Source organism: Geotrypetes seraphini, chromosome 14 (assembly GCF_902459505.1).
Source record: "Geotrypetes seraphini chromosome 14, aGeoSer1.1, whole genome shotgun sequence".
Lineage (NCBI taxonomy): Eukaryota > Metazoa > Chordata > Amphibia > Gymnophiona > Dermophiidae > Geotrypetes > Geotrypetes seraphini.
The window spans coordinates 76,021,095-76,043,985 of record NC_047097.1 but is presented as its reverse complement, the minus strand read 5'-3'; the positions used below and the strand labels follow the sequence as shown (position 1 = coordinate 76,043,985).

At 43.7% G+C, this 22,891-nt stretch overlaps 1 protein-coding gene across 3 annotated transcripts in view; it reads left to right on the top strand.

The window, feature by feature from the left end:
• Positions 1–22,118, top strand: part of GOLM2 (golgi membrane protein 2) — an 87,020-nt gene extending 64,902 nt beyond the window's left edge. For 2 of the 3 annotated variants that reach the window (XM_033919691.1, XM_033919690.1), the window contains 2 exons: positions 7,621–7,788; positions 20,348–22,118. In XM_033919691.1, the coding sequence (XP_033775582.1) occupies positions 7,621–7,788; positions 20,348–20,418 (239 nt within the window). In that variant the 3' untranslated portion in view covers positions 20,419–22,118. The remainder of the gene's footprint in view (positions 1–7,620; positions 7,789–20,347) is intronic. The other variant, XM_033919692.1, reaches the window with a different exon arrangement.
• The last annotated feature ends 773 nt before the right edge of the window (positions 22,119–22,891 follow it).

Genomic DNA, 22,891 nt, shown 5'->3' with positions numbered 1-22,891 from the left:
GGGACAGATTCTTCAGACTGAAGGGGACAACAAGTACGAGGGGGCATTCGGAGAAACTGAAGGGAGATAGGTTCAAAACAAATGCAAGGAAGTTTTTTTTCACCCAAAGGGTCGTGGACACTTGGAATGTGCTACCGGAGGAAGTGATTAGGCAGAGTACGGTACAGGGATTCAAACAGGGATTGGACGGATTCCTGAGGGATAAAGGGATCGTGGGATACTGAGGGAGGAGCTGGGATGTAACGCAAGTATAGAAAGCTAACCAGGTAATAAGTATAGAAACCCAACAGGTCGTGCATGTGCAAGACCGGAGGGTTAGGACTTCGATGGGAAGATAGGACTTCAATGAGAAACCAAGGTGGCAAGGGAGCCCCTTCTGGTGATTCAGACAGGTCGTGACCTGTTTGGGCCGCCGTGGGAGCGGACTGCCGGGCAGGATGGACCTATGGTCTGACCCGGCGGAGGCACTGCTTATGTTCTTAAGAGCTACTTCTGTCTTTCTCGGCGGCCCATAAGGCCGGAGTTGACAATGTTTCGACAGTCTTCCTCGGCCAATAATTCTGTTCTCAGGAGCATGGTTCCTCTCACAGGATTCGTTCTGTCTGCTCTTACAAGGGCTGGGGTTTGCCCCAGAGGGTGGTGTTGGTTTCAGCAGAGATCTTGAAGGCCGGGCACCTTTTCGGTTGACAAACAGCGTAGAAGCTTGTGCTGGATGTCTTGGTTTGACCCCGGTTGGCTCACAAGTTCTTGTATGATGTTCCCTCTATGGCTTCTGGTTGGTTGTGTTTTCTGCCAGACAACATCTTCCTTTCCCTTCATGGAATCTTAACATCATTTTACTGGGCCTTGATGAGGCCTCCTTTGAAAGACTGTTTTTATGGTCGCCATTGTCTCAGCACAGTGTATTTTGGAGTTTCTGCTCTTTCGTGAAGGGAACCCTTTCTCCGTGTTTTGGACGCGGGTGTTTTTCTCCGTACTGTACTTTTCTTCTTGCTGCAGGTGGTCTCGGTTTTCTGCCAGACAACATCTTCCTTTCCCTTCATGGAATCTTAACATCGTTTTACTGGGCCTTGATGAGGCCTCCTTTGAAAGACTGTTTTTATGGTCGCCATTGTCTCAGCACAGTGTATTTTGGAGTTTCTGCTCTTTCGTGAAGGGAACCCTTTCTCCGTGTTTTGGACGCGGGTGTTTTTCTCCGTACTGTACTTTTCTTCTTGCTGCAGGTGGTCTCGGTTTTCTGCCAGACAACATCTTCCTTTCCCTTCATGGAATCTTAACATCGTTTTACTGGGCCTTGATGAGGCCTCCTTTGAAAGACTGTTTTTATGGTCGCCATTGTCTCAGCACAGTGTATTTTGGAGTTTCTGCTCTTTCGTGAAGGGAACCCTTTCTCCGTGTTTTGGACGCGGGTGTTTTTCTCCGTACTGTACTTTTCTTCTTGCTGCAGGTGGTCTCGGCTTTCCAAGTTAATCAGGAAGTTAGGTTGCCGGCATTTCATCTGACAGGTTCGGAGCGCTCAGATCAGATCTTCCATTATTTGGATGTCCAGAGGGTCTTGCTCCTTTATTTGGAAAGGACAGTTAAGTTCAGGCTGTCTGATCACCTTTTTGTTCTCACTGCTGCACCTCACTTTGGTAGGCCGTCCAAGTTCTCGATCATTCAATGGATTAGAATGGCCATTTCTGTGACTTCCGTCACCCACGGGAAGCAGCTGCCAATTTCGTTTACAGCATGCTACAAGAAGTGTTGCTGCTTCATGCGGGGAATCTGACGCAATTCATCCTGATGAAATTTGCAGGGTGGTTTCTTGGTCCTCTCTTCATACTTTTGCCCGGTTTTACTGAGTTGTTGTGGCAGCGTGTTCTGATGCCATTTTTCAGGACCTCTGGTTTGGGGGCAGGCTCTTCTGTCCCTCCCTAGCTACCATGGCTTTGGTATGTTACCTAACGTATGGAATCCAGAAGGGATGTAACATAATGGAAGATTAGGTGTATACTTTCAATAATCTTCTTTCTGTTAGTCCCTGGAGGATTCCATATGACCTTCCCTCGCTGTCTTCACTCAGTTGTTGAAGTATCCTGCTCTTTTCTGCCTCGGTCACTCTCTTTACAGGTTTGAAGTTTTTCCAGCCAGTTGGCAGATCCTGTGGGGAGTTTCTATGAGTATACACATTACCAAAGGCCTTTCTTGGGGTGCTCGCTGCACACAGCAAGTTAATACTACATTTTTCCTAAATGTTTTTTTCTGAGTTACCTTTGTGCCTGTTTTTCACTTGTTAATATTTTGGAGAGCAAGCCGGTTCAATTTACTTGGGTTGATGGGGATGCTCCCCCGTATCCCCTTGTCCTGGATTTGCAGATATGTGCTTGGCTTTGGGACTGAACTAAGGTTGTTTGCTAACTCATTGTAGTGGGGTGGATCATGTGTTCAGAAAAGAAGTGGATTTCTGCAACACCTGGACTGCGGGTTGAGATTCAATACCTAGCATATGGAATCCTCCAAGGACTAACAAGATTATCGAAGGTATAAACTAATCTTCCATTATGCTCTACTGAAAGACGCTTGAGACATCGCTGAAGTTATTGTCTCTGAATCATTATAAAGAAAAGGCTTCTCTCTATAAATCATCAACCGAACAGGCAAAAATGAAATATTATTCTAAATGTATTGCTAAAGCTGATAATACATCTGTTCTTTTTACAATTGTTAGATCACTTTACATCACAGAATAAATTAGTATCAAACAATGTCTCTATTCTATCAGCTCCAGAAATGGCATCCTACTTTAAGGACAAAATTCAACAAGTACGTAATACATTTCAGCTATCACCTACTTCCCAAAAATTAGGATCCCCAATCAAATGCATTCATTTATCTTTTGGTAGCTTTTCTGTTTTCTCTATACCAACAATATCTGACATTCAAAAAACTATTCAAATAGTGAAAATATCTAAAGCCCTACTTGACCCATTCCATCAATCATCCTTAAACGACACTTTAACATTTTTAGCTCCTATATTCAGAGTATGATCTCCAATAGCCTATCACAAGGACTGATGCCCCAAAACTGGAAATTTGCTACTATTGGGAGAGTGTGGCGCAGTGATTAAAGCTACAGCCTCAGCACCCTGAGGTTGTGGGTTCAAACCCATGCTGCTCCTTGTGACCCTGGGCAAATCACTTAATCCCCCCATTGCTCCAGGTATGTTAGATAGATCGTGAGCCTGCTGGAACAGAGAGGGAAAACTGCTTGAGTACCTGAATAAATGCATGTAAACTGTTCTGAGCTCCCCTGGAAGAATGGTATAGAAAAACTGAAAATTGAATAAATAAAATTTTAAAAAACCCAATTTTCCTTCTGATGAAAGTTCGAGTTATAGCTACTCTCCCTCTTTTAGCAAAGTTTAAAGAAAAAGTGGTATTCAATCAACTATCTGAATTTCTTGAAAAACCAATGCACTAAATCCAAACCAAAATGGGTTTCGATCTAACCATTCCACCGAACTTTTATTAATAGGCCTTGCTACTTCAATTGTATACTTTCTGGATCATAGGAAATTGGTTCTACTAATTTCTTTTGGTTTAACATCAGCATTTGATACTATTGATCACTCTCTTTCGTTAAATAGATTAAAAACTATAGGAATCTCAGGAACTGTCCTGGACTGGTTTTCTTCATACTTTTCAGATCGCCAGTATCAAGTATTTGCAGACAACATGTGATGGAACTTTGAGTGGAAGAAACCAGACATACTGTCATGTGGGAATGAAAACAAGAGTACTACGCAAATAAATGCACAGAGTAGACTTTGGAACCCTGAAGAAGGAGTTCATAGAACTACTGCAGACAGCGCAGGGTTCCCAAGTAAATGAAATAAGTAGAATGTAACTTGGAAGAAGAAGTGGTCAAAGCGAGCTACAAAACCAACATCACAGGATGTTGTCAAAGAACTGAGATGGGATTTGATTGGAAATCCCTTGGATTTCAGCATACTGTAGTTGCCACCAGGCCATTTCGAATTGTGCAGCTGGTGGAGAGAGTTTACAAGTGCCTGTCCTTAGCCAGGAGGGGAGTTCTGTTGTTTCCTGTGAGCCACAGAGAAGAATGGAAAGTCAGGAACAAAACTGATCTTAATAGATAAACATAAATCATCAACGGGGTAGGGACTTGGAACCAAAAATAAAGCTGAAGACGGAGTTGAACCACGGTCGGTCTACAGTTCTCTGCACGTGACCACCGAGCAATGGTTCAGATATGCATTCTTGTTTCTTGTGTCCTCAGGTATACTCCATAGCAGTATAACCGGTAGAAAAACAGTAGCACTTTGAAGGGAAAGCAGTATATTCATAGGAATAGAAAAAAAAAACCTTTTAACAAAGGTACATCCCACCATAAGTATTGGAACAATACCAAATGCAGAAAAAGCACGGTTATTTACCATAACAGGTGTAATTCAGGGACAGCAGGCAGATATTTTCACATGTGGATGACATCATCCATGGAGCCCCGGTACAGACACTTTTAAAAGTGTTTCACCACTTTAAGAACTTTAGAAAGTTCATGACTGACCACACCACGCATGCGCAAGTGCCTTCCCGCCTGATGAAGGCGCGCGGCTCCTCAGTTCAACAAGCCAACCATGGGAGGATAGTGGGTTGTGAGAATATCTGCCTGCTGTCCCTGGATAACACCTGTTACGATAAGTAACTGTGCTTTATCCCAGGACAAGCAGGCAGCATATTCTCACATGTGGAACTCCCTAGTTTACTAGAATGGGATGGAGGGAGAGTTGGCCATTAGGAAAATAAATTTTGCAATACTGCTTGGCCGAAGTGACCATCCCATCTGGAATAAGATTCCAGACAGTAGTGTGATGTGAAGGTATGAACTGAGGACCAAGTAGTAAGTTTATAGATCTCATCAATTGTGGTAGAGTGGAGGAAAGCTACTGAAGCTGCCATAGCTCAAATCTTGGAAATCGTTCTTTTAGAAACGGACTTGTTAGGATCAAAGGAGATAAAAAGTCGGGAGGCGTTCTTTGTGGTTTAGTCTTCTGCAAATAATAAGCTAATGCTCGTTTGCAGTCCAGAGTATGAAGAGCCGCTTCACCAGGATGAGAATGAGGCTTAGGGAAGAATAATGGAAGAACAATTGATTGATTAAGATGAAAATCAGAGATGATCTCTGATAGGAACTTCGGATGAGTGTGAAGCACAACCTTGTCATGATGGAACACTGTGAAAGGTGGACCCTCCACTAATGCTTGAAGTTCACTTACTCTTCGAGCAGAAGTCAGAGAAATAGAAAAATTACTTTCCAAGTAAGGTATTTGAGGTGAGCCTTAGCCATTGGTTAAAAAGAAGGCTTCATCAATTTAGCGAGAACCACATTAAGATCCCAAACCACTGGAGGTGGCTTGAGAGGTAGTTTGACATTGAAAAGACCCTTGATGAATTTGGAAATTAGAGGGTGAGCAGAAAGAGATTTTCCATCCACTGGCTGATGGAAAGCACTGGATAGCACTGAGATGGTCTCGGATGGAAGTAGATTTGATACCAGAGCCAGACAAATGAAGTAGATAGTCCAATACTGAGGAAACAGAAATGGATTTTGGGTTCTGCTGATGCAGAATACACCAAGAAGAAAAACATGTCCATTTTTGTTGGCAACACTGCTGTGTAAACGGTTTTCTAGAAACTTCCAAGATGAGGCAGATAGGCTGAGAAAAATGAAGATCAGCTGAAGTCAGCCCGAAAGGTACCAAACTGTCGGGTGTAAAGATTGAAGATTGGGATGCAGAAGAGTTCTTTGACTCTGCATGAGAAGAGAAGGGAAAATTGGAAGAGTGATTGGCTCCTTGGTACTGAGTTGAAGTAGAAGGAAGAAATAAGGTTGTCTGGACTATCAAATAAGAATCATGGTGGCCGATTCCTGTTTGAGTTTGTGTCTTGAGAGCGAGAGAAATGGGCAGAAACGCATATAGAAATAGGTGCGTCCAATCCAAGTAGAAAAGTGTCCACGTCCAGGCGATGAGGAGGATACTGCCTGGAGCAGAACTGGTGCAACTTGTGATTCAGAAGTGATGCAAACAGGCCGATGTGAGGAGTTCCCCATTGAGAAAAAATCTGATGAAGAACTGGAGAGTTGATTGTCTATTTGTGAGGTTGAAGAACTCTGCTGAGTTTGTCTGCCAATGAATTCTTCTTCCCTTGAATATATATTGCTTTGAGAAAGATGTTTTTAGCAATCGCCCATTGCCATAACAATAAAAATGAAAAAGTGAAGCAGGAAGGCAAACTCATGGGAACGAAGTTCAGATATGTCGTCTTTTCAGAAAATGAAAAATGAATTACCTCGCGAGCCAGCATTGGGCGGGAAAGCACTTGCACTGTGCGGGCAATCTCGAAGCTGTGTTAAAAGCTTAAAGTGACAGTACACTTTACCACTGTCTGTACCAGGCTCTGTGGATCACGTCACCCACATGTGAAAATATGCTGCTTGCTTGTCTAAGGATAATTGTGGGTACCCTGATTGGTTAGGTGTGTCCTAAGGTTGAGGAAGGAGAATTGGTACCGTGAGTGAGAGTTAGAAAGTTAGAAGGTCAAAACTTAAAACAGAATTTTGTACAGGTCTCTTTGCTCAAATACGAAAGTGTAAAGTAAAGGGGTAAACAATTGAAAGAACACATGGTAACTATGACTAAAGCCAGGTTTGTAGTGCTCTAGCTTCAGAAGAAGTTGGTTTCTAATGACCTGAAAATCCAAAGGAACAGGAAAAACAGCTATGTTAATTTGAACATGACCAAACTATTCTTTTGAGGTCTAAGTAGTGAATGAGGATTTTTTTTCTTAGAATGTGAAACTGATAGGTGAGGATTTGAGTTTTTTAACATAGGGATGATGTACATGTAATGAAATATTTGGAGATAGCATAAAAGAAAAGTTAACCATGTACAAAAGTGATCATGAGAGGATTTCAGCCTGAAAACAAAGGTTTGGAGGGATGTAACTGCCTGGAGCAGCAGGTAAAATGCTAGTCATTTTCCTGGGCAGACTAGGTGGACCATACCGGACTTTGTTGCTATGAGAGTAGCAAAAAGGTTTAGTGCTCAACACAGAATGACTCCTGTGAGCTTGGCTTTCATCCACTGTAGATACGAGCGTCGTTTTGTGTCCATTAACAGTCTACTTTCCCCTCTACTCAAGAGAACACTCATTAGCTGAATGAATCAACATTGTGCATAACATGAAGACCTGAGCTGAAAGGGAAATGGCTATGGTTTTAAAAACAAACCCTACTCTTCTACCAGTATGAGGCACGTTCTAGGGTATCTAGCAGAAGGGGGGTATTTATTTCCTGTAAATGATGTCCAGTGTTTCGCACTCATAAAATTAAAATGTGCTGCTCTCTTAGAGATGTTCCTCTTACTCTGCAAACACTACCTGTACTTGAGAGATTTTCTGCTGCCTGGAATCCTTGGGCCCAGAGGTGATTCCTAACTGGATATCTGTCTTTTTAAGATATTGTTACATGGGCTGATCTCTGTAGTCTCTAGCTTACTTTCAATCTTCCTTTCTTTTTCTCTTTGCTTTCAACCTATCCCTCTGCCTACTTCCCAGGCCGTTTCTTTGATGAGAATGAATCCCCTGTTGATCCACACCATGGTTCTAAACTTGCAGATTACAATGGGGATGATGGGAACGTGGGTGAATATGAGGCAGACAAGCAGGCTGAACTGGCTTACAATGAGGAAGAGGATGGTGATGGGGGAGAAGAAGACGTCCAAGGTGAGCTTGGGCCTTGTCTCCATGCCATTAGTGTACAGAGCCATCTCTGAATTACTGGCTGAATGTATGCAGAAGGTGATATTGCGGTATTATCTAATCTGAGTGAATTGGTGAGAATTCCAGAGCCAGTCTTATAGGCCGGGTGATGCTCCATTTATATTTCCTCACTTTTCACACTTAAGACTCATCACTGATAAAATGTTGTGGTATCTGAGGCAATAGTGTTGCTTTCTGTAGTCGAGGTAATAGGATGTGCTGGTGTTGAGTCCACTTGTGTTGTTCCAAGCAGCATGGTGGGTGGGAAGAGCTATAGGCAGCTTTGCTCTGGTTTCTGTATTGGAAGAGGAATGCTGATGATCTTCCTGATACATTAGTCTCCCTAAAAAGTGAGTATTTATACTCCCAGAACTGATTCACTATCTACAACTCTGTAATTTGTTTTCAAGAAATCAGTATATGCAGATTAAATGGATTGAATCATGTTTGTAGTAAGAAAGGGAAGGAAAAAAAATGCATTGAAATTTAGAAAAAAATAATTATCTTTCTGATCCCATAGTGAGCTAGGAGGAAACCTTGTATCAGCTCTGAATACCCAACAATATCCTTCATCTGGGAGTACTCATTCTACTGAATTTGTAAAACATCAGGTTGGCAGGTTAATCTGTAGCATGTCACTCTTCTTCTTAGTAGTGCCAGTTTGCACTAGATAGAAAACAGAGGAATTGGGAAACTGATAGATCGACCTGGCCATTTCTGCTAAATATTACCTAGATGCTTTATAAAGTAACGTAGAAATGACAGCAGATAAAGACCTTAGTGACCATCCAGTCTGTCCAATCCTTCTGTACATAAAAATGTCCAAATGCAACATAGCATCAGATCCTCACTTACCCTTTCAGCCCTCTTCTCATATCTGTTACAAACATGATTCAAATCAATTCCACTAGTTATGCTGCTTGCCCCAGTCCCTTTCCTTTCAAGACACCTTTTCCTCTCAGCTTCGGCCCATCCTCTGTGTATTAAATATGTGTACCTTTTTTTTATACTTGTCTCATTTGCTTTTATCTTTTCTGATCACACTGATGCCCTTATGAATTTGTAATTAAGGTGCAGCTGCAGACACTGTTAACCTTATGCACTATGCTGTGCTTTCGTAATTCTCTGAGCAGCAGTGAATCCATTGGGTGATCGAGGTCATAGACGCCGGTACACTACTTCGAGGCGGAGCAGTCAGAACAAAGAGAAGATCAAATAGCTGAAAATTATTAGTCCTCTCCAAAAGTGGAGCAAGACTCTCTTGACGTCCAACTTGCATAAGATCCTTTTGCTCTGAGTCTATTGAATGAAACTCAGGCAAACGAACCTCCAGGGTGACATGAAAAGCAGAATCTACTGTCGGTAGAAAAGAATGTACAGTATGGAGAACAACTTCATCTGTAATACAACTTCGTCTGTAATACAAAGAAAGGGTTTCAGCATGAAAGAGCTTGAAGCTCCGAAATACATTGAGCTGAAATAGTCTGAGCGTCAGATCTAGAAGAGTAGCAGCCTTCAATGGCTCGAATGGGGCTTCCTCAAGGCCCTGTAGAATGATGGAAAGATTCCATGAAAGAAAAGGATGACGCAAGTGAGGCTGCAAATGAAATGCCCCTCTTGGAAATCTGGGCACATCTGGATGATCAGGAAGCGAAATAGAACACCTACATGCCCAAAAGCATGAAAAGCCTGCTACTGGAACTTTAGGGGAAGACACTGATAAACCCTTATCTAAGTCTGTCTGAAGAAAAAACAGGACCACCGAAATGGGAGCCCACTAGGGCTCCTCCCAGTCCTTAACACACCACTGTTGGGAAGCCTTCCAGGCTGAGGCATAAGAAGCCATAGTTTAGGGTTTCTTGGACGTTAACAGTGTCGAGAGGACCTCTTCTGAATAACCATGCCTAATCTGGGCAAAGCACTGTGGATCTCCATGTGCAACAGACCCTGACAGAGAAGGTTGCGAGGAAGGAGTTTGAGCTTCCTGTCCCATTGAAGACTGATTAGATCTGCAAACCACATATGATGAGGCCAGTCTGGAGCAATTAGAATCACGAAGATGGGATGCGTTGCTATCTGGTGGATGACCCAACCAACCAGAGGCCATGGAGGGGAACACAAAGGAGCTTGTGAGCTGGCTGGGGCTAAACCAAGGCATCCAGCCCTAAGCTTCTGCATTCCGTTCTTCGACTGAAGGAAGCACCTAACCTTCACGTTCTCTGTTGAAGCCATCAAGTCCATCTGGGGTTGACCCCAGCACTATATGATCAGACAGAAATGCTTTCCATGTAATGGACCATTCTGGGTCCAGGACTTGTCGACTGGGGAAGTCTGTACATTGTCAACTCTGGCCACGTGCATTGCCAAGAGAAACAGAAGACGTAATGCCACCCAGCAAAACAGCATGAGAGCCTCCTTGCCCAAAGAAGTGCTTCTTGTGCTCCCTTTACAAATTACATACGCCACTGCTTTGGCGTTGTCTGAGAACACTTGCAATGCTTTTCCTTCCTCAGTGGGCTGGAAGCGAGTAAAGCCAGGTGAATCACCTGAAGGTCCAAACAATTGATCAACCAATACCTCTGATGAGATGTTCACTGCCCCTGAATGGAACAGTCCCTGCAGTAATCACCCCAACCTGACAGGCTGTCATCTGTCATAAGAGTCATAATATTCAAAGAAGCTTGCCCTGGTAGAGAGCCTCCCCCCAGAAGCCACCAGCGCAGAATTCTGCATTCTGGTTCTGGCCAGGGAAGCAGGAATCTGAAAGGGATGACAACCAAAAGATGAGGGACTTCTGTTGAGGGCGCATGTGTGCACTGACCCAGAGGACCACCTCCAAGGAGGCTGCCATGGATCCTAGCACCTGCCAGGTTGTGAGAGATGGAATGTTCAGGAAATCTATGATCTGCTGCTGAAGTTCCGGACTGTATGGTGTGGGAAGAAATACACAAACCTGCCAGGTGTTGAAAAGAAGGCCCAGATTTTCCAAAGTCTAGGATGGCATCAACTGGCTCTTTTTAAAGTTGACAATGCAACCCAAGCTCTGTAGCAGAAAGACCACTGTCTTCACCACATGGACGCTCTCGTGTCAAGGCGGAACCTGGATCAACCAGTCGTCCAAGAAAGGATGGACCTAGACACCCTGCTGTCAGCATAGCTATTGCTAGCAATCAGCATTTTCAGTTGGCATAACTAATGTCAGCAAAGGCCTATGGGAAATTATATCAATCTGACTCTGGCATGTGAATGCAGATAGACCCTGAGTGCAGGTAGACGGTTTCATATAGCCCTAAAAGACGGTTTTAAATAGCCCTGATTAAATCATGAATAGCTAAAAGATGTTAATGTGTTAATGTCTGATTAAGAGGGTGCTTAGGACAATGGGTCCAGATGCACAGATAACTAAAGTTAATCAGAAACTATTGTCAGAGCCTATTCTTTATTAAACATATAAACATAGAAGATGACGGCATAAGAACATAAGCAATGCCTCCGCTGGGTCAGACCTGAGGTCCATCATGCCCAGCAGTCCGCTCACGCAGCGGCCCAACAGGTCCAGGACCTGTGCAGTAATCCTCTATTTATACCCTTCTATCCCCTTTTCCAGCAGGAAACTGTCCAATCCTTTCTTAAACCCCAGTACCGTACTCGGCCCTATTACGTTCTCTGGAAGCGCATTCCAGGTGTCCACCACACGTTGGGTAAAGAAGAACTTCCTAGCATTTGTTTTGAATCTGTCCCCTTTCAACTTTTCCGGATGCCCTCTTGTCCTTTTATTATTTGACAGTTTGAAGAACCTTTCCTTTTCTACTCTCTCTATGCCCTTCATGATCTTATAAGTCTCTATCATATCCCTTCTAAGTCTCCTCTTCTCCAGGGAAAAGAGACCCAGTTTCTTCAATCTCTCAGCGTATGGAAGGTTTTCCATCCCTTTTATCAGATGTGTTGCTCTCCTCTGAACCCTCTCGAGTATCGCCATATCCTTCTTAAGGTACGGCGACCAATATTGGATGCAGTATTCCAGATGCGGGTGCACCATCGCTCGATACAACGGCAGGATAACTTCTTTCGTCCTGGTTATAATACCCTTCTTGATTATACCTAGCATTTTATTCGCTTTCTTTGCGGCTGCTGCGCACTGTGCCATTGGCTTCATTGTCATGTCCACCCCCAAGTTCCTTTCTTGGGTACTCTCATTCAATAACATCCCTCCCATCGTATAGTTGTACCTCGGGTTTCTGCTTCCCACATGCAGTACTTTACATTTCTCAACGTTGAACTTCATCTGCCATCTCATCGCCCATTCCCCTAGTTTGTTCAGGTCCCTTTGCAATTCTTCGCAGTCCTCTTTAGTCCGAGCTCCACTAAATAGTTTGGTGTTGTCTGCAAATTTATTATCTCACACGTCGTCCCTATTTCTAGATCATTTATGAATATATTAAATAGTAGCGGCCCGAGCACCGAGCCCTGCGGAACACCACTCGTGACCCTCTTCCAGTCCGAGTAGTGGCCCTTCACTCCTACCCTCTGTTTCCTACCCGCCAACCAGTTTCTGATCCATCTATGTATGTCTCCGTCCACCCCACGGTTCTTCAGTTTCCGGAGTAGACGCTCGTGAGGCACCTTGTCAAAGGCTTTTTGGAAATCTAGGTATACGATGTCTATGGGGTCTCCTTTGTCCATCCGTTTGTTGATTCCTTCGAAGAAGTGCAATAAGTTAGTTAAGCACGATCTCCCCCTGCAGAAACCATGTTGGCTTGGTATCAGAAGTTCGTTTCTTTCCAAATGTTCATCGATTTTTTTCTTTTATCAGCGCTTCCGCCATTTTCCCCGGAACCGAGGTCAGACTCACCGGTCTATAGTTTCCCGGGTCACCTCTTGATCCCTTTTTAAAGATGGGCGTGACGTTGGCTATCTTCCAATCCTCTGGTATCACGCCTGTTTTCAGGGATAGGTTGCAAACTTGCTGCAGTAGTTCCGCTATCTCCTCCTTTAATTCCTTCAGAACCCTTGGATGGATTCCTGACCCACCCCCAAGTCTACTATCTTAGGGATCCTACTCCTGATGACAGGTTACCTTGGCTTAACCCTCTAAGGGATCCCACATGAGCATCCCATTTGCTCTTAAATTCTTGCACGCTGTTTGCCTCGATCACCTGCACCGGGAGCTCGTTCCAAGGATCAACCACTCTCTCGGTGAAGAAATATTTCCTGGTGTCGCCATGAAATTTCCCGCCCCTGAATTTGAGCTGATGCCCTCTTGTGGCTGAGGGTCCTTTGAGAAAGAGAATCTCTTCTTCCATCTCGATACGGCCGGTAATATACTTAAACGTCTCGATCATGTCTCCTCTCTCCCTACGTTCCTCGAGTGAGTACAGCCGCAAATTTTTCAGCCTTTCCTCGTACGATAGATCCTTGAGCCCCGAGACCATCCTGGTGGCCATCTGTTGCACCGACTCTACTCTCAGCACATCTTTTCGGTAGTGTGGCCTCCAGAATTGCACACAGTATTCCAAATGAGGTCTCACCATGGTTCTGTATAATGGCATTATGACTTCAGGCTTCTGGCTGACGAAACTTTTGCGGATACAACCTAACAATGTCTAGCACCTTTGGAGAAAAATTGCTACAAGTACCATCACCTTGGTGAAAGTGCGGGGAGCTGTCGCGATCGCAAAAGAAAGAGCCGCAAACTGGAAATGCAGTTTCAGAACATGGAAACTCAGAAACCTGCGATGCTCCGGAAATATTGGAATATGGAGGTAAGCCTCCGTGAGATCCAAGGATGCTAGAAACTCCCCAAGAGAGATAGCAGTAATGACTATGTTCACTGTTTCTATTTGGAAATGAGGAATCCGCAGGTAGCAATTGACTGACTTGAGATCCAGAATGGGCCTCCAGGCCTCTGAGCTGTACTTGGCACGATGAAGTATAACGAGTATCTTCCGAAGCCTGATATGTGTTCTGGAATGGGTTCTAGCGCTCGGATGTCCAAGAGATGTTGCAAAGTAGTGCAGACATTTGACTCCTTTTCCAATTGACCTGCCAGTGAGTCCAGAAACAAATCCGGAGGCAGGCAAAATAAATCTATCTTTTGCTCTTCCTGAATGATGTCCAGCACCCATTTATCTGAGCAACTACAAGTCTACTCCCGAGAAAACTGAGCAAAGTAGCCCTCTGGAGGACTGTTTAAGAACAGTAGCTGCCTGGGATTCGGATGCCTGAGGATGGCTGGAATTGGAAGTATCATCACGGGTCTGTATTCCTGGGAATATCTCTGATAGGAAGAGCCCGTGAATCCCTGATGAAAATGGCAAGAGGGACAAAGATTACTACCGTCTCCTCCAAAAGTCCAGAGAGACTTGTTCACAGGGAGAGACTTAGGGCGGCAATCAGTAATACCAGCCATGAGGTCATCAGACCTTTCCCAGAAAGAAGCAGATCCTTGAAAGGAAGTCATATGCCACATAATCTACACCGGCCACCACGAGCTGGGGACAGACATCCACTTCCGCAGAGGGCACCCTGCACAATCTCATGTGACAGGCATGCACTGCAAAGGAGGCTACCGCCGCCTTGATGGCTGAAAAGACACTTCAAAAAGTTAAAAATAAATATATTACATTACATTAGTGATTTTTATAACGCCATTACCTTGCAGATCAAGGCGGATTACAGAAGAAGGATTTCAGAATTACAGAAGAGGATTTTGGACATGTCCAGAGGTGTTACAGAGTAGAGCGGGTTACTTCAGAGGATTTAAATGTTTCTTATGGTGTTAGTCTTCATGGATTTTTTTGAATAGCAGGGTTTTTATTTCTTTTCTGAAAGTTTTGTAGTCTGGGGTCATGATTAGTAGATTGGAGAGTTGGTGGTCTAGTTTTGCTGCCTGTGTGGCTAGTAGGCCATCGTACAGTTTTTTCCGTTTGATGTCTCTGATTGGAGGGTATGTGAATGGTATATATAGTATCGACTCTGCAATCCTGGGGAGTCCTTAAACACTACTCCTCCATAATTAGGGAGGTCCGTGTGCTGGGTATTCTGCGCCACAGTGGAATCCACCTTAGGTTGCTCAAAAACTGCTGAATCAGGAGCCAGCGGATAAAGCTTAGACATAGCTTGAGAGAGACAGAAAGAGCAGCCTGGGCATCCCATTGTTCTGTAATCAGACCAAGAAGCTAAGGATGGGATGGAAAAAAAGAGGACAGCACATTAGAACGGTCCATGACCGAACACTGTGATCTGGAAAGAGGAGATTCCAATTTTTTGCTCTTTCAATACCTCAGCAATAAAATGGTGGACAGAGCTATGCTTAAAAGGTCTGCTGACGGAGGGGCATATGCATATGGCATAATGCAATCGAGCTCGCCATAGCCAGATGAAAGAGCTTCTGAAAAGAGATCTCTGCCACTGGCACAACTGGTTTAGAATAAGCCGACATGCCCACTAGCTGTGTCCAATGAGCTAGACCAAAGAATACAATTTCCAGAGGAGCCGAAAAAAGGGCCATTGAAAATTCACACTTTGTCCACTGTAGGGCCCTGCTGAGACACTCGTAGTGCACTAAAAGAGTAAAGAGTCCTCTGACTTGGAACGCAGGCATTCGTCGCCAAACTCCAGAATAGCCTCTGGGTGAGTTTTTTTTTTGTTGTTGTTTTTTTTTAAAGAAATCACAGATCCAGGCCAGCTCCCCAGCCCTAGAGGACCTGAAGAGAGGCAAAGCCCGAAGCTCCACCCTCTCTCCCAGTGTGCTGTGGCACGTGGTATATGGTCATTGATTCGGAACCAATCAAACGCAATCAATGCGCATATTTGACAGTTTAGGGGCTGGGGAGTCCATCCCAAATTATTTTTTTTGTTTGAAATAATTTTTATTGATCAGAAACTAGTGAACATACAAAACATGCAAACAATGCTCAGTCAGTACATGGAAACAAAATACCAATTACAAGTCGTACAGGGTAGAGAGAGGAAGGCTGAGGCCTCCACATTCCCCCTCCAAGACCAGTCCCCATCAACTACAATAGCACAAAGCTGGTAGCAAAGAACAAAAAGGAAACGAACTGTTCAATACTTTCCATTTTTAAGCAAAAAGGAGGAGAGGATCCCCTCAAAGTAAAGTACCCAAACAATCCATCCACACGCACTCCCCCCCCCCCACACACATATACAATCCCACAGAACCATTCCCCCCCCTCAACCCTCCCTTCTGAGTGATTGGGAACTGTAGTAATGTTCTTAACTAGGGCAAGGTCCACACACAGGCAAGGTCAGCACACTGATCTGAGGCCCTGTGTTCGGATCTGAGGCCCTGTGAAAGAAGATTCCCTTTCCCCTCCTGCCACGTAGACATTCTAAACAATGCTAGCACCTTGTGACAGAATGCTGAGGCATTCCCAGACCCCTATCACATATTAACCCTTATCTTATTTAAGCTGTTCTTATTTGGAAAGGACATCAGCTGACAGGCCTTGAGGACGTGCAAGACTCAGGGTCTGTCCACGTGATAATCAGGCCCTTGTCTAAGTGCTAAGTTGGAGGATGATCACGAGGTAAAAGCATGTACCTTTCTTTGTATCCATGCTGTAAAGGCACGAACTTTGTATCCTCCAATCATTAGATATGTAATCGAGGGAGTTACTTTGATGGAATTAGCATAAGATACTCAATAAAAGGGACTCAGAGCTAGCCCCTGGCAGCGCCTCCATCCTGACTCTAAGACTGCGTGTGTGTGTTTCCTGTGTGACATCCCTACAGGGAACAAAGGTGAAGGTAAAACAATGAGCTGACCTCCAACAAGGCTGCCTCCAAGAGAGACCGGTACATTTGGTAGGAAGAAGACCCCCCCTCCCCCTCCCCCTCCCCAGTACTACAAAGTTCCCAGCGGGCTACTTCTATAAGGGACTGCTTCCATCCAAGTACCTCAGGGGCAAGTTCATCCATCCACAGCTGGAGCACTCCCCATTTGGCCACCAACAGAGCAATGTATAGCAAGCGCCAATGCTCCATCCCCAAACCCTGATCCAACACCTCCTCCTCACAGCCCAGTACAAGGAGCGGTGTATTTCCTTTGGTTTTAATCTTTTAAGAGGATTTTTAATTATTTGGATGGTGAACTTTAATAAAGTATCATTGGGAAAGTGATAGTTACTCATTGAGCATAAGAGGTGTAATGGAAAGGGTTTCAGTTTTGCGCTTTTAAATGTGACCCATCTTGGGGGGCATCATGAAGTGTTGTAGAGTAAAACCATTTTATAGCTTGTGACATTTGAAATACTTGGTGATGCGTTTTGACATCAGGCAAATTGATGCTATCTTTTGCTTTGGGTAATTTTAGTTTAGGAAGGGTTATTCTTAGGGTTTTGCTATGCCAAATAAATCCTGTTAATATTGCTAACTAGGTTTTTTAGTTTTATAAAACTTGGAAGGAAAATATGTTGGGATCACTGTTCCCTCTAAACTGAGTGGGAGTCCTCCAACTGCATTACTATTACTATTTGTGCGTGAGCAATTTTTGATCTGTTGTGACTACCATGTTACCACCAATTCTTGATTATTATAATTCCTAGGCTTTGCAAATGGCTCCGAATGCTGCCGTTCGGCTTATTGCTAAGGTCTAGATCAGAGCATATTGCACCTGTCCTTCAGGACCTACACTGGTTGCCAATACAAGTGTGCATCGAGTTTAAGGTGTTATGCATGATTTACAGGGTATTGAATGGTGATGCTTTATCAGTTTTGACTTCTTTGTTTCACATTCTGAAGATATGTTGCTAAGTGGAAGCTAAATCCTTTAAGAATGTGAAACAATTGACTAACTGGCATGCCATGTTTTCTAACCAGGGTGTCTATCGGTAGAATGCTTTACTGTAGAGATTAGAACTTTGCCTGGGGTAATACAGTTCAGAAAGTACTTGAAGATACTTATTTTGATCATATAATTAGTGAATTATATAACTGAAATTAGTACCTGGTCATTTTTGGATGTTATGATATTATGTTGCTTGATTTTGCTATATTTTTTGTTTTACGTTTTTATTTTTGTATATTTTGTTGTGGCAGATAAGGAAGATGTGTCTGAGAGTATGCCAGAGATGTGTAATTGAGTTTTGTGTTAAACTTGGAAAGAGCAATAATGAAACTCTTGAAATGTTACAGCAAGCATACAGTGGTGAAACAATTAGCCATGCTGCGTACTCTGACAGACACATCTTCCTCATCTGCCATGATGAAAGTGTACGAAGTTCTTCCTCTTGCTGGACCCAACAATGAAGTCTATGGTAGTCCACTGCAAGTTCAGAAATTTCAGTGTATGAGCTTCACAAAAACCAGTACAGCATTGTTGCCATGACTTCTTCTTGGAAGAAAAACAGGCAGTCTTATTACTTTTAAATCAGCCCTTGTAGGTTATTTTATTATGTACTGTAACCCGTGCAGAACTGGTAGATGTAGCAGGTAATACATTTTTTTAAATAAATAGATATCAGTAAGGGGTTGGGGCTTTAATATTATATTTTCAGTCACAAAGGAGAGACAGGTTCCCTGGAGTCCTACAGAACTTGCCTGTCCATCACTATTGAAAATGTGATAGTGAAACAGCATCCCCGACCGGCAGGACTGTAGGTAGACTCCTGCGCGGCTTAGAGGGAACAGTGGTTGGGATTGTAATAAAGATGTAGTTGAGTTTTGAGATTAGTACTGTTTTATGTCCTCGGTTCTACCCGACCAACTTAGATATAGAGGGCACCATTTGTCTAAAGTATTGCTGACCATTTGGCTGATAAGTCCATATCAATTTTTAAAATTTGGGAGAATTACTGTACCAGATACCAAAATATTTTGATTTTGTGAGGTTCCTATTTGAAGTGGAAATTGTCCAGATGATGATTCATTATATAAAGTACAATGGCCTTGACAGCTGATTTTGTGCCAATTGATTTTGTATACTGAGATCAAAGAGAAAGAGGGTAGTGATGGGAGTGAATCTGTATTGGTATATAAAAATTTGCCATCACCATGTATAAATTTAAATGTTTTGTTAAATAGTTAGCAATCTTATTTAGTTTATCATTTAAACAGCGATGGCTGAATAGGAATTGCTGTTTCTTGTACTAAGAATCTGTGTACTAAGAATCTCCTTTTCCAACTGACCTGCCAGCGAGTCTAGAAACAAATCCGGAGGCAGGCAAAAGAAACCTATCTTTTGCTCTTCCTGAATGATGTCCAGCACCCATTTATCTGAGCACATACGAGTCTACTCGTATGGATGGATCATCAGTCTGTCCCAGTATATCAACTCTTACGTTCTTATGATTAGCATACGCTGAATACAGTACAAAGAAACTCATGGGTGTCCTTTTTGGGTTCAAATTCTGCTTTTTCTAACATTTCTTATGAAATTGATTGCTCTAGTTCAGGTTTCTCAGGACACATCAAACCAGTCTTCAGGATATCCACAATGAATATGCATGAGATAAATTTATATGAGCCCTCATGCATATTCATTATGAATATCCTGAAAACCTAACTAGGTATGTCCCAAAAACTGGACTGAGGACCACTGCCTTAGGTATTACTGAGACTGTAAGTCCACTTGGGCAGGGAAATAACTTGCCTAGAATTTTGGATTTGGAAATACAGTGGTACCTTGGATTACGAGCATAATCCGTTCCAGGAGCATGCTCGTAATCCAAAATGCTCGTATATCAAAGCAAGTTTCCCCATAGGAAGTAAGGGAAACTTGCTTTGATATGTTTCCACCCCCCACCTTCCCCCCCCCCGAGGCCAGCAGCGCTGCTCCCCCCCTCCACGAGAACCGGCATTGCTCCCCCCCGCGAACCGGCACCCTCCCCCCCCCCCGGTGATACGGCACCCCCCCCCGTCGCGACCTGAGGTCCCCCCAACCCACCCGAACCCTCTTCTTACTTTTCTGTAGCCTCAGCAGCGGCAGCGGCACCAGCATGTTCTGTGCGTGGTGCCGGTGCCTGAAGATCTGCTTCCTGTGCTGGGCCTTGAGAGTTCACGTTCGACGTGAGAGTTCACGTTTGACGTGAACTCTCAGGCCTTGCACAGGAAGCAGATCTTCAGGCACTGGCACCACGCACAGGACATGCTGGTGCCGGTGCTGCTGCGGAGGCTACAGAAAAGTAAGAAGAGGGTTCGGGTGGGTTGGGGGGACCTCAGGTCGCGGCGGGGGGGGTGCCCGATGGCAGCGGGGGGGTGTGTGGCCGATGGCGGCAGGAGGGGGGTGCCGGATCGCGGGGGGGAGGGTGCCGGTTTGCAGGAGGGGCGCTCGCAAATCAAAGTGCGCTCGGTTTCCAAGGCGCCGATTTTGCGAATGTTTTGCTCGTCTTGCAAAACACCCGCAAAACGGTGCACTCGTAAACCGAGGTACCACTGTACTGTGAATAAATATAAAATCTACATATGTTAGATTTTGCATCACTGGGATCTGAGTAATCTGCAAATGATTTTCATGGTATCTGTTGAGATAGTAACAAATTCTAATCTATTTGAATTGTAGATGATGAAGAGAGAGAACTTCAAGGGGACCCTGTAGACTACCAAAAAGAACGCTCCAATGATGCCCTTTAATCCCCAGGAATGAAAGCAGAGAGGAAAACAACAGCACTTCAGGTTTCTCAGTGCTGATATAAAAACAGTTCTTCTGCTTCAGCAGATTTCCTGAATTAATGAAGAGGGTCAACTAAAGGAAGACAATAAAACCATTTTCCTAAGTGAATTCTCCATATATTCTTTTAATACCTGGATGGGTAGGAGATGCACAAGATTCTGCAGTTTATTGTGTACATACATGTGGAATGACTTCAAAAAGCACCCTTAAAGTGAAGAGCTAGTAAAATGCAAGAAATGGAGAATGTGAAATTTGTTTACTGTTTGGCCTTGGCATTACAGATCCTAGGTTCCTTACAGAAGAACTGTGTCCATGAGAGAACTGGTGATCTACTTTGGCTTTGTTGCTAATGAAGCAACTTTGGAGACAAATGGACAAAAGATACCACCATTTTGTAAACCAATATATTCTCTCAGAAAAGTCAAAAGCACTCCTTTTGGTTAAATGTGAACATTGTATTTCTATTTCTTACATGAACTTTGCAGTCAGTCAGTCAGTAGGAATGGAACATCCTTTTTTTTAAGAGGATCTTTACCATTTCCTTTAAAAACAAAAAGAATAAAGCTCTAGTGTTCTTAAGACATCCTTTTTCTGAGAGTTTTAGTTAACTTTTAATGGTAGCCAGGAAAAAAGTGGTTGTGGAGCTCTTAATTTTATTCAGGACTGAGTTTAGAGCGTTCATTTTGGCATGAATATAGCCCCAGGCAGAAATCTTACAGCCCATGTCTGGGATTGAGAACTAGCCATGTGCTCAATAATCATTGCCAAGTGTTCGGAAGAGTGTACAGTCTGACTTGATTGGTCCACAATAACAATCAATATAGTGTTGCGGAGCTTCACAGTTTCAAGCAAATCTCTGCATATGTTTTCAACATTCCAGTCATCTGGAAAAGGAAGCATGGAACTTCAATTCTGTAGTGTTAGTATTTTACAAAGAAAACTGTGAACCTTTTGCAGAAAGCTCTGTAGTTTGTACAATTATCTTTTATTTACTATTAAGCAATTGGTAGATAATACTAAGAGACCCAGTATCAATGTTTGCTGATAAGACACTTAAACTTGAAGAGAAATTGGCAGACACTTAAACTTGAAGAGAAACTGGTTGGCTGCTTTTATTGTCATGACCTGACTCCAGAATCCAGATGTGCTCAGCTGGTGATTTTTTTTTTTTTTTTTTTTAGGCCATATGACAAGTACTATTGCACTCTACTATTCTATTTTGGCTGTTTTGAAAAGGAGGCTAGAAAAGCTGTCCACCTAGTAGTCATCTAAAGAAGAATGAAAATGTCTGCTAAAAAAGCCCATTGTGAAGGATTTTTTTAAATTATTATTTTTTTTTTTTTGGGGGGGGGGGGTGTTTGGGGAAGTGCTTCTGATTTGGTCCTTGAGGGCACCATCAGTTCTTCATGAAGAGATTATTGAAGTTTTGGGGTTTTCTTTTTAATTTTCACTGACAAGTTTAAGCTTTGTTTCCATGCTATTTTTTTGTCTATTATTTATATAAATACACCTCTTTAAAATTACAGTATTCTACACTCTTGGGCAGATTATATTGGTTGTACAAAGTACTGTGTTGTAATGTATCATTTGCCCAGGAGGGTGTGTAAATTTACAGAAAACCTTACTTTGGACTCCAATAAAATTTTGATGTACTAAAAAAGCTATAGTGTGTTCAAAGTATAGCAGTATTGAATTTTGTTTCTGTAACATTGTGATTTGGCCAAGCAGTCATTACCTGTCACACACCTATCCCCAGGTACTTCCATTCTTCTGCTACAACACAACAGCAACACGCTTCATTCATACAGTCTGTTAAAACATTTCAAAAACACGTGACCAGGTCCCTGGCAGACACTTTCCAGTCATCTCCAGGTCCTACCTGATCCTTCATTGGCCCTCTGGCAACTTCTGGTACTATTTACCAGTCTCTCTGCCGGTCCCTTGCCAGTCACCTTTGGCCAATGCCCTCAGTCTATAGCAGGGATCTCAAAGTCCCTCCTCGAGGGCCGCAATCCAGTTGGGTTTTCACCTGCCGGGGGTCTGGGCAGGTGCCTGGAGGCCGAGCCTCTGCTCACTGGAAGACGCCTGAGGTCTGCACCGGAGCCCGCCGCGGGCCTGGGGAGGCACCGGGGCCCCGCCGAGAGACCGGGGAGGCGCTGGGGCCCTGCCGGGGGGCCCAGTATTCTCCTGAAGCCTACCGGGCGACGGGGCCACCCTTGGGAGCCGGGAATTGTCTGAGCCCTGCCAGGGATGCGAGTGGGACCCGGCCGAAGCCACAATGGCGCGCGCCGGTGGTTGAGCTCTGGAATGGAGGCGGTTATGCTCCCCCTCCAGTTTACTTCATTTTTGAATGGGGGCTGATTAGGATTTCTTTGTTTATTTTTTTTATTAATTAAAATTGAGTTTTAAGTTTTGGGTACAACCGTTTTGTTC